The sequence below is a fragment of the Python bivittatus genome, unplaced genomic scaffold (assembly GCF_059951505.1).
Source record: "Python bivittatus isolate LINGU-HERP-01145 unplaced genomic scaffold, Pbiv_v1 ctg000590_np1212, whole genome shotgun sequence".
Lineage (NCBI taxonomy): Eukaryota > Metazoa > Chordata > Lepidosauria > Squamata > Pythonidae > Python > Python bivittatus.
In genome coordinates this window covers 3142759-3154888 of record NW_028277086.1, presented here as the reverse complement: position 1 = coordinate 3154888, position 12130 = coordinate 3142759, and the positions used below count along the sequence as shown (strand labels likewise).

Here is a 12130-nt window from a genome sequence, read left to right as displayed (position 1 = left end):
TGTCTAGTTCCACAGGCAGTAGCCAGCAGTGACTGATCAAAGATCTACATATTCACAAGGCCCCTGAAAAGTGTGTGTGAAAATGGTTTCGCTCGTTAGCTGTTTGCAGCTTGCTAGCCCTCTTCCAGAAAACCCAGATCTTCCTAAGTTAGGTGAGGCCAACATTCAGATTCTATGTTATTTTATTTCATCCCCGAAGGCCTCCATCAAAATTAGGGTCTGACCTGACCCATTCATGGACCTGTTCTCCTTGCATGGACAATAGCAGCCAAGTTGTGCCATCCTGGTTGGTAAATGAACCAAATTTAATAATATGCATTCTTGGTCATGGAGATGACTTGGTCTTGTACTGACAATGAGCACCTCCAAATTATGGACCTGTTTTTTCTAAGGGAGTGCCACCCTACTGAAAACAAGCAACATTCCCAATTTCTGTACCAGGAATCGTCCACTATACAGTTCCAACCTTGCAGGATTCAATCTCAGTTTATTGGCCATATTCATCCCCTCATTGTGTCCCGTCATTGGTTCAGAACATACACTGCAGCCTCTCCTGATTCAGAAGTCCTGGAGAAATAGAGGTGGTATCATTAGCATATGTGGTAGCCTGAGAACTCTGGAGGACCACCCCAGGAGCTTCATGGAGATACTAAACAGATAAGGGACAACATTGTAGGAAGATATTGTGGTCAACAGTATCAACAGCTGCTGAAGAATCAAAGAAAATTGACAGAGTCACACTTCCTCTGTCCTGTCCTGCAATAAGTCATGTATCTGGCTGATGGTTGCTGATGCTGTTCTGAAACCAAGCTCAAATCAGAGGGAATAGTAGCTGTTTAAGAGAATTGGTGTCCTTCAAGAATATCTGCAATTTGTGCAGGCATCACCCTCTTAAACCCCTTGCCCAGAAAAGGGATATCTGTGATAGCTGGCAAAATTTTCTAAACCAAAGGAGAGCTTTGTCAGGAACACCATCTCCTTTATGGTAATAGTATCACTCCACACCAATCCCTCCTCTAGCTAATACAAATAAGATGGGCAGAGGTAGGGTGGAGAGCTACAAGTATCTTGTCTTTGGTATGCTATCTAGATAGCCTAAGACACTTAATTGCCTATAGAAACTGATTATTGCATTGATGCTTTCAATGGGACAATGCCCTCATACTTGGTGGCAACTAGTTGACATAAGTAGCTTAGTGCAAATTATAAGATGGCACCTTCGGTTTTGTCCTCCAATGAATCACTGCCATTCTCTCCTTCTCATCCTGCCCAATAACCTGGCCAGTCCTGGTCAAACTGATAACTAACATATCACCCAAAATGTTGAGTTTGTAGCCACTTGACTCATGGATCTCCAGCACAGAAGTGAAGGAAGATGTTTTACCCAAAATGATTTGTTTGCTCTCCATATATTCTCTGTTCTGACTGGTAGATCTTGTGGAATGTTATGTAACTATCATTCATCTTCCTGCCAATCTAGTTCCTGCCAATTTGTGACTTATGGTTCTTACAATTGGCCCCCAAGATTTTTTCTGCATTCCTTAGACCCCTCTAGGATTGTGTTGCTGCATGTAGCCATATCCAAATACGTTTGCTTGTTTGTTTTGCTTAAAAACAAAAGCCTTAGTAAAATGGCAGCCTGCAGTCACTAGCAGGACCCCATTTTACCAAAATAAATAAGTAAATAAATAACTTTGCCCTTTGTCATGAGAATGAACCAATAAAACTATCCATGGGTACAGTGAAAGCAAACTAGTCAAAAATTGGTAATATCCCAAGACATCCGTTGAACATATTGGGGAGAAGAAAGAGAGACTGGAAACAATGAATAAGAACCAAGTGTGTGTTATTTTAAGCAATTATTACACAATGTTTTATTGTAGAAATCTACAAACAGAAATGCTTCCTCACAATGAACAGATTTTACTACAATTGTTTTACATGTGGGGAATGCTTTTTTCTCTTTTTCTAACAAGAGCATTGGCTGACACAGCCTCATAAGATTCACCACCAATGTGATAATGTAGAAGTGGCTTCATACAACTGGAACAAGGTCAAGTGATCTGTGTACACAAGAAAGCACATGTTCCCAAGCCCGTGTATCAAAACCACAGCTCGTAATGCGATGGCGGAATCATCTTCCGCATGGCATGTCTTGAACAGATAAGTTCCAGTAGTTAGAAACAAAGAAACAGATCAGAAATAGAAAGCAGATCCGATGCAGTAATATTGCACAACAGGCAAGGTGTCTGCTTGGTCTCAAAGATCTTTCCCAGGTTCTCCATAGGGAGAATATGAGCATCAACTCTCTCAATGAGAAACAATGATACATAAAGAAGAGGTGAAGCTTCCATTCATTAGAAGCAATCAGTATAATCAGAATCCAGTGATCCCATTGGCCAGCTTCTCTAATAACCCCAGAAGCATGGTCACACAATTGTGAGTGAAGCTAGAGAAACAATGGCAAGAGATGTGAAGGTCAATGAGGACATGGTAGACTCTCTGAAAGTCTACCATTGGCCCTCTGTGGTGTTTAACTTGAACAGGTTATTTGTAATACAACAATAATTATTATTTGAAGGCTAACATTGCACTCAACTCTGAATTGATAAAGTAACCTTGGTACCAAATTTGATGATATGATCAGATTTGGCAGATTAGTATACATTCATGTAAAGACACTCCTACCCAAGAATAGGAGACCAAATAGTCTTGGAAATTGATGATGATGATGATGATAATGATAATAATAATAATAATAATCTATAACTATCTCCAATCCAACCTGTTTGACAGGTGGAATGTGAAGTGAAACTTCTTTGAACATCAAAAAAGTTCTGATAAATGTCCACTGTATGCAATGGCGTGTACATTTTACACTTCTTAGTAGGCTCAAGAAATGAAATAAGGAAAAAGAATGCATTCCTTATACTCCTGGCTAGTGGGGGAAGTTGGTATGCCTCAACTGCACCCATTGTTATCAGGCCCATAATTACAGGGCCTAACTTTGTTCAACCAAACACATTTGACTCCAAGGTTTTGGGGGTTTTTTTACTTTTACCTTTCTAGTTTCTTTTACACCATCTTCATGGGCAACAGAGGTGACAGGACATTGAAGACTGACCCTTTAGAAAGGATGTTCTCTCAGTTCTAGGAACTTTTTAGCCCCCTTTGAAGTCCTCCACCAAAATCCTGCAGAATTCCTTTCTCCCCAACTCCCATTCACAACGTTCACATTGCTGTAGTCATAACTTTGAATGTTGCCATCTGAGTAATGGATGAATGTCCCTTGAAAGTCCCTTTGAAATCCCTTGAATGAGCCTTTGCTGATCTTTGCACCCTGTACAGCTTCTTCCTGGCACCTTCTCTGCCTTCTGTGGTAGCAGCCATCGTGAGATGTTGTCGCTGCTCTTCACTTCCTCAGATAACACCTCTTCTCCATGCAAAAGTAGCAGCCATTGAAGAACTCAGGATCTGTGTCACCAACAACACTAGGAAACAGTTCCCTGTAATAAAAAAAATGTGAAGATTAGATGACAGGGTAAGAAAATGGGAAGGAAAGGAGCAATGCTAAGGCTTTGGAGAATTATGGTGGGTGGGTTTCCCCATGGTTTTGGGGTATATCCCAGCCAGCATGGCCAATGGGAAGAAGTTGGGGAAGCTACAGTTTAAATCCTGGAGGGGAGAGGGGGGTGTACAATGTTTCCTATCATTTCCTTATAATAAACCAAGCATAATGAGGCAGGAAAAGATCTGGAGAAGGGAAGGAGGTAGGACCCATCTCAGGTAGGACCTATTCTTGATTCTTGCCTCTTTAGGGAATTTCCAAAGAGGTATTTCCAGCACCTCTTTCCAAAAAGTGTGCTCTGAAACTGGGAATCTAAAATTCTCCATCCCAATGCAGAAGGAATATTATGTGTAAATGTCAGGAGAATTCAGAACTGCTGTCTGGAGTGTTAAGAGCAGGCAAAGGAATTTAACCCTTTGGTAGAGAGCTCACATTACCTTCTTTTTCAGGTGATCGCCCTGCAGGAGCAGCAGGAGCCTTTGGAGGATGACGTCCATCCAGCTCTGTTGCATGCTGGGATTTTTCAGAGCAGCCTCTCCATCTCCATCTCTGCTCCACATGCGATTCAGGAAGTGCTGAACTCACAGCCCGTTTTCAATGAGTCACTGTAATAAAAGCATGGCATGAGATGTGAGCCAAGCCTGCTTCAGTAACACACAATTCGTTACATTAGATATTGCTTGCTTTCTTCCCCAGAGAGCTCTGATTGAATTCTTTGGTCTGCACAAATGTCCCTCAACCAGTTTGCTCTCACAGATAAGGAAATGCTTATGCACAGCAGTTGGGAGAACAGCTTCTTTCCCACAACCCAACTGCCATTTCTCTTGCTTTCAGAGAAGCAATAGCAGGTTGACTTTTCCTTCAGTTCTGCAAAGACTTTGGACTGCTAGCAGGGGCAAAATGAGGAGCAGATCCAAACCAGAAAGCAGAGTTCCTCAAATTCTTGTGATACCAGAAAAGCATATTCTGCCAGTTGTTCTGGTGTTGTGCTATGTCCCAACCATACTGTAAGTCCTCAAACCCATGTTCACTTCATGTATTGTCTGAACCCAGCTTAAACTAGCCCAAGCTGACATCATCATCAACAACATCATTAAACTTGGTAAAGATAAAAAGTCAAGATGTTGTTACTTACCTCTAGCCTATGGGAAGGACTCACACCTCCCCAAGGTTCTCAGAAAGATTTTCACAGCTGCTCTTCACCTTTTCCTTTGCTGCTATTGATTCCATCATATATTGCATGGCGAGATGTCTCTTTCTGACGGAAAGTGCTGACTTCCTGTAGTATGAACTTTGGCTTCATTTCTCTCTCTTCTTTTCTCTTTTCAACTGCACAAGTTTCTCAAAGTTGCCGATCTTCCTCCTAGTCTGGTACTTATTTATATCATCAAATGAGGCTCAGCTAAAAAGCTTCAGTTCAAGGATCTTTACACCTTTGGTAAAGTTAACCCACCGCTGAAATACTCAGTCCATTTTTCAACTAGCAAAAGCTAGTACAACTTTAGAAGACGTTCTTCTAGATGGGTTAAGCTCTAAATTCTAGCTGTGTTCGTGCAACATTTTTTCTTCTTATAGTATATGCATCTCTCGTCCCTTGGAGTATTCTTTCTTTCTGAACCCCCTTTGATGTTTGATAAAAGTCTCTGTCTTTACCAGAACTCTACTTATCACCCTCACGAATGAAGCAAGAAATTCAATTGTATGAACCCCTCTCACCTCAACGGCTTGGATTTAGATAAGGAAAGATGGAATGCATGTCTACTAATGGCTTTTCTGGAGCTGAAGGACCTTAAAAATCAGGTCAGAAAGAATCCAGAGACCCATCTGAGAAGAAAAATTGAGGCCAAAACAACAGAGCTTCAGGTGATGGCTGGAACTTCCACTGAAGCTCTGCCAGGCCACCTGAAACTTGCTTTCCAACATGTTTTGGAGCTCAGTCTAAAAGACGCTGAAGAAGTATAAAAATAGAAACCCACAGCTTTCTAGAAAATAAGTAAATCCATTGGCTAATGCAAAGATAAACAAAGGTAATCTCTCAACAGCTACCTGGAAGGATGAGAGAATGCCTGGAAGGAAAAGCATGTTGAAGGACAAGACTAATGTAAGAAGGAAGGAGCTTCTATTGTTGTGTCTATTTAAATCCCTAGGAAATGATTGCCCAAGGAGATATAGCTGTCTCTACCCCAAAAGGAGGAGACCTACCTTGGTAACATAGTCCAATCCTTGCTTTTAGAAAGCAATTCTCAAACTCAGCTACCAACATTCCATCTTGAAGCACATCAGATGATTCAAGCTAGCTATGCTCACCACGTGGGTTACCCCAAAGAAAAAGCCAATCATCTCCAACCAGCCGTTGGGCTGAGAACATCCTCCCAGAATCATCAGTGTAGCCAAAGGCACCCACTGAAAGGAAACAAATGCACTAAATAAGCTGATGGCTCCCATCTGTGTTTCCACTGCCTCATTTCATGGCTCAGATCACTGTGGCTGGTGGGGCAGAAACTTCTGGATGAGTTTCATCACTAGCAGCTGGGCTAGCAGTGGAGGAAGGAGGCAAACTTTCCACTGATCCTCCTAGCTGGTGTTTGGGGGATCTCTGGGGACTGGGCTCCTCAGAATGGTCTAAGTTGCCCTCAACTTCCTTGCCCCTTTGGATCAGTTGCTCTAAGGTTTTGGGGTAGGGGTGGCTAAGAAAACGCTTGAGTTTGGGCTGGAGGGTCCCTACGACATACTGGATGACCTCCTCTTCATCAGCATCTACATAGAGAGTCTGGTATAAGTCCCTTTTGCGCCAGAGGAACTGGTCAAGTGGCTCCCCATTCTTCTGGGGGAGGTCCAGCTCCTGTTTGATGGCGTCCCTTGTCAGAGTACCCTCGCTGTATTGAAGGAACTCTTTCTTAAACTCCAGCCAGTTCTTGACAGAATCCTGCTTGTATTCCCACCACTTTTTGGCAGGACCGTTCATGTGGTTCTGGATCTGAGAGAGCCAATACTCCTCAGTCCCACCCACCTGCTTCAGATAATCCTCCAGATGTGTCAGGAATTCCCTGGGATCCTCAAAAATCTGGGTCTCTACGGGGGAGGGTGGGGTATCTTCTGGCACAGTGACCCACTGATAGGAGTCATGGGGCTGAGGCACACTAGGGACTTCCCCTAAAGGAGGAGGAGTCAGGGCATACATCTGACTCATGTCTAATGCATAATCATAAATTTCCTCTTTGCCAGGTCGGATTTCTGGGCCTCCTACTCCTACAGAGACAGTTTGTCTAGGGCTATCGGCATGGCAGTACTTCCCCCCACCAGATTCCAGCCGATCAGCCCATTTCTCCAAGCGGAAAAAGACTTCCTTCCAGACATTGATCTCCCTCTTGACCCACCTCTCCAGATGGGCAATGGTCTCCTGACATCTAGCCAGACAGGCCTTAATGGATTTCTTCCATCTCTGGTTCTCAGCAGCTGAGGGGACATGGTCCTCAAGATTGTTCTCAAGTTTCCCCACCGATTTCTGCAGGCCTTTCAGCTCCCGCTCCACCTGTTTGGACACCTCAGTTAGGAGGTGTCGATGGGTTCTCCTAACATGGTCTAACATCTCAGCCCTGCACTTCCCTATCTGAAGGATGACATTGGGCTTGTTGTTGGCCATCCCACGATGACCCTGAGAAGAGTGGATGTTCCCGTGGTTGAAGTTGTCCAACTGCATCATTCCTACCTTTGCTGCTATAGCCTCAATACACTTTCACCTCAACAAGTGACTCCTTCTCAAACCACTCTGCCCAAGAAACGGACTTGCCTGTTTCTCCCCAAAAGCACGAAACACAACTGAATCAGATATCACCCCAGGAAACGTTGCCGTCTAACTCCACTTGCGTTGCAGCAAAAGTCCAGGAAGAAAACAAGGAAAGTTCTTTTCAGTCTTGAATTCTTCTTCCTCGGCTAGAAGGCTTTAATTCCCAAGCAGATCCGACACGTTCCCCTTGATGAGTCGGAAGGCTTCCACGGTAGCCTGTCTTGCTGCTGCCACCGCTTCTCCCTTGCTTCCAGACCTCTTGAGAACTTTGAGCTAACAGGTGTCTGGTTCTCCGGGAGTTGTAAAACAGAGAGCTCTTCGGTCCCTCTCCGTGCTCTGCCACTAGCTCAGATGGAGACCCATACTTATACTGCACACAGCTCCGTACGTGGGCGTAGCCAGACCTCTTTGCTCATCAGCTACGTGGCTGTGATTGGGCGAGAAAGATTCAGGGGAAAACACAGCTTCTGGCAAATCTGTCTGCTTCCCCCTCCCTTTCGCTTTTTCCACCCCCTCGCACACACCCCCAGACTTGAGGCGAGAAGCACTTTAAAGGTTTTGGAGACAGTTGGATGGTTGGATGAGTAATTCCTTTACCTTTTCTTCCCCCCTCTCCATGGCATCCTCCTTCTCTCCCCCCAGCTCAAGAGCAGAGAAAGGCTTATTCATCTCTCAGTCAGCAAGGTCCCTATTAAATTGCTCTCTGCAAAAGGCTCCTGACAAAAGAGGGAGATTAAGCTGGTGATTGTCACACACCACCGGCCAGCATAGGTTGAACACCCATGCCCCCTCCACCTCCAGATCTGATACATTCCTCTGCACATTTACCAATGCCTCCACTTGCACAATACTTCAGGACTGAGCGAAAGGGAAAGAGATCAGAATGAGGAGAGAAGATGTGCCAGGATCTGGCTTCTCCAAATCAGAGATGGGCATTTGAGTCCAACCACCTTCTCTACATGATAGCAACAGGTGTCCAAAGATGAGCGAGAGGGGGATTTCCTGGGTCATGGGGTCAGAAGGGGTCCCACCCCTCCCACCTGGGGTGGCCAACTCATTAGCCCCGCCCATCACAAAGTCTCACAGCAATGAAGCTTGAATGGGCTGCTTCATTACACGTTCCGCCCACAGACGCAGATGAAGCTTACACTTGTTCCTGGTGCTTGTTGTGGAAGCAGGAAGCAGGCCATAAAAGGAGACCGGGGACTTATATAACCAGCAGATAAAGAGATTCCCTTTCTAGAAAGAGAGCGAGTTTCCCCTCCGGAACTCCAACCTGTCATTCTGATGGAGACCTGGGATGACAGGAGGTTGGTGATACATACAGTTCTCTGCCTCTTAGTAAGCAAGGTTGGAGGTTTATGTAATGGTGATTAGATGCCAAGACACCCCCTTCTCCAAATACATGATTGGCATATTTGGTCAGGACTGAACTGCCTGATTCAAAATAGCATCAGAGCTGAGCTGTGGCACCTGGCATCTTGCAAGCTTCTCTTGAGGTTGTGGCTCCTCTTTTCTGCTTGGGGTTGTTGGGAATATATATATATATATATATATATATATATATATATGTATATGTATATGTATATGTATATGTATATGTATATGTATATGTATATGTATATGTATATACACACATACATACATACATATGTTATAGCATACAGGAATGGAGGACAATGACTGAACTGCTAGAAGCTGCCTGTTAAAATACACTAGGAGCAGTGAGATATTATGACAGCACTCTTTGCTGGTCTGAGGATTGTCTGTTCATGGAATCATTATAAAAGAGTTTATCCTTGCAAATTAAACTTTGACCTTGCCTACCACATCCTATATGCTTTGTAACATCTGCAGCAGAGAGTCCAGAGGGGGGAACTAAGCATGAAATGCAAACAGTTAAATCCAGTTCACAGAGGCTTGGTGAGACCTCCGCGGTCAACTCTATTGCCCACAGAGTCCTTTGCTTTCCTGATCTGTTATCAGAACAGAAATGAAGTGCCCCATCTCTACCTCTTCTGAAACCTCATGAGATTTTGCACATTTTCATCCCTTTCAACATTTTATCCCCCAAAAATTGAAGTGGTGGAATTTGCTCCATCACAGAAAATCACGTGAGGGTACCTGACTTCTGAAAACATTGTCCAATCCTGAGCTACATTAAGTATGGATAGGTGTGTTGTGAGTATACACCCTCAATGTTTGAGGAGTATTCTAAACCATTTTATGAAGTAATGGATCTCCTTTTGGGTCACTTTGAAAAGAAGAGGAATGCATTAACTGGAGCTTCTGTGTATTTACATGGATTTGGGACATCTGAGGAGAATTGGGTAGTTGTTTGGTTCTTTAGAGAAAGCATTTCATGGAAATGTGTAACTCTTGCATGACAAAATGGTGGACATTTCTGTCTCTTCATGATTGGACATGTGTGGGGCTTCTTCAGAAGACCTGTATGTACTATCTGTTTTTACTTATTTATTTATTAAATTTACATAGCCACTCATCTCACATATGTGATTGGAGGACACAGAGCTGTGCAGAGACATCATTCACCAACATGTTCCAAAGAACAGAGAAATTCCCCAACTATTTCTTTTAAATTGCCATCCATATAAGTATCTTGTAGGAAAGGAAGAAGATGAAAAAAGATATATTTTTTTCTCTCAACCCTACACCCTAGGCATCATTTTGAAATTTCTGTGGTACTGAAAAGCGTTTCTAGGTAGCTGGAGGAAAAAAATAACTCAGAAAACTGTTTCCATAGGCTCCTCAAAATGAAGATGTTTAGACCCTAATCCAGCCAGTATCTTCCTTTTTCAAATAAATGTGACTTCTGGAAGTCCACACATCTTAAAGCTGCCAAGGCTGAGAAACACTGGTCTTATACTTTACTATGCTCTTCTACCAATCATTTCACAAATCTCTCAAGTAATCCTAATTCAATGATATTTACCCTGATTGATTTTGTGCCATCATGTCAGTGTCAACTCTCGGCGACCACCTAGTTAGACCTTCTCCAGGATGCTGTGTCCCCAACCTGGCTCTTCAGGTCTCCCCATAGCCACTTTCCTTTTAGCTTTCCCAGAATTAAAGACTTCTCTAGAAATTTAGGTCTTACTCCAAAGTATGATCATTTGAGCTTGATTATTTGGGCCTTGAGTGAGAACTGGATTGATTTCATTACTCTGACTGTCATATTTATTGATAACTAAATGTATGCTCAACATAAGCTACTTGCTTCATGAATTCAGATAAATTCATTCATGGTTGAAGTAGGAGTTCAAGATCCCATCTACTCTGACCTAACACAGCAACTTATCCACAGCTAAACTATAAAGATTGTGTACACCTTTGAAAGACCATCTAAATACCCAAAGTAATTTCCTTCAGCAGAAGCTAATGAAATTTAACTTAAACCACATGTCTTGGGTTATTAGCACCTTCTGGAATGTATCTATCCTGTCTCTATTTCTGATTGTGGTGATTTACCAGTTTGCTATTTTGCTGCTTGGTATTTTCTAAGGAGGAGAAAAAATGGAAAGAGGTTTCCTTTTGGGTTTCCTGGGGAATATCTGGCTGATGGAGATGCCATGACAACCATTCATATGGTCGTTCTAATAAAAGGAAGATGAGCAGACAGAAATGGAGATAAGAGGGAAACCACAAGTTGGGGTGGATAAGAGAGAAACTGAAAGACACTGGAAGAGGAATATGTGTAGAGCAGGGTTTCTCGATCTTGGCAACTTGAAGATGTATGGACTTCAGCTCCCAGAATCCCCCAGTGGATTCAATGGGGGAAAATTCTGGGAGTTGAAGTCCACACATCTTCAAGTTGCCAAGGTTGAGAAACACTGGGTAGAGAGAGGGGCGAGGCAGATGGAGGCTGGCCTTGCACAACTGGAAAGTGGGTTATGGGAGCAAGGAAGCTGAAAAATAAAACCAGTCAATGGATTGTGCAAGAGAAAATAGGGCTTTTTTCTGTCTTTGCCAGCTTTAAGATGTTGACAGAATGTGAGCTTCCCTTCCCCCCAAATAAGGAAGTCTACTGCTCAACAGTGCTCAAAAATGGTAATTCCACTTAACTCCCACTTGACCACAGCCTGCCTCTTTGCTTATTCCCCATGCTGCTTCTCAGAGTCACATGGGTACCTCTGTCCCAGGCTTCACCTAGGAAACACAGAGGAGTTCCTTACTCCCATCTCCTATAAAGAAGGAAACAAGGGCTGCTCTTTTATGCTGGATGCAGCCCTGAACTGGGCAGGGGTGGCTCTCACCATAGTGCTACTAGCTGGTCCCACATCCTGTCGTCAGTGGAGCTCCATTCTTCTGTGCAAACTGATGGTGCTACAGCAAATCACTCTCTTTACAGAGGATGGCTCCTTTGTGTGGGAGATATTCTGAACCACTAGAGTTTAATTTTTCCAGGTGAATTCTTTCCTCCTTTCCTCCTTCCTTCCCTCCTTTCCTCCTTCCTTCCCTCCTTTCCTCCTTCCTTCCTTCCTTCCTTCCTTCCCTCCTTCCTTCCTTCCTTCCTTCCTTCCTTCCTTCCTTCCTTCCTTCCTTCCTTCCCTTTCTCATTCCCTTCTCCTCCCTCCTTCCCTCCCTTCCTAGAACATATATAATAGCCAGTCCATACATTCAGGCATAAAAAAAACCAGGAGACGCATCAGTTAAGGAACTACAACTGAACAACAATATGAAACAGAAGTACAGATTACTTTATTCTAACCCGCATCCTCAGCTCCCCCAAAACTGCACAGAAACAATGTAAGAAA

At 43.5% G+C, this 12130-nt stretch overlaps 1 protein-coding gene and 1 long non-coding RNA gene across 2 annotated transcripts; both read right to left on the bottom strand.

Moving 5' to 3' along the window:
• Window positions 1–2022: 2022 nt before the first annotated feature.
• LOC148214733 (uncharacterized) lies at window positions 2023–5841 on the bottom strand. The gene is made up of 3 exons (XR_015797614.1): window positions 4704–5841; window positions 4006–4173; window positions 2023–3506 (listed from the first exon to the last, which is right to left on the bottom strand). It is a non-coding gene; the product is annotated as an uncharacterized LOC148214733 (long non-coding RNA).
• A 173-nt stretch (window positions 5842–6014) lies between these two features.
• ARC (activity regulated cytoskeleton associated protein) lies at window positions 6015–7666 on the bottom strand. Its single transcript, XM_007429309.2, has one exon. It carries the CDS (start codon window positions 7269–7271, stop codon window positions 6042–6044), a length of 1230 nt encoding a protein of 409 aa, XP_007429371.2. The 5' UTR covers window positions 7272–7666; the 3' UTR covers window positions 6015–6041.
• Window positions 7667–12130: the final 4464 nt, after the last annotated feature.

Excerpts from the sequence above, each read along its gene's own strand:
- ARC (XM_007429309.2), bottom strand. The coding sequence starts at position 7,271 with ATGATGCAGTTGGACAACTTCAACCACGGGAACATCCACTCTTCTCAG.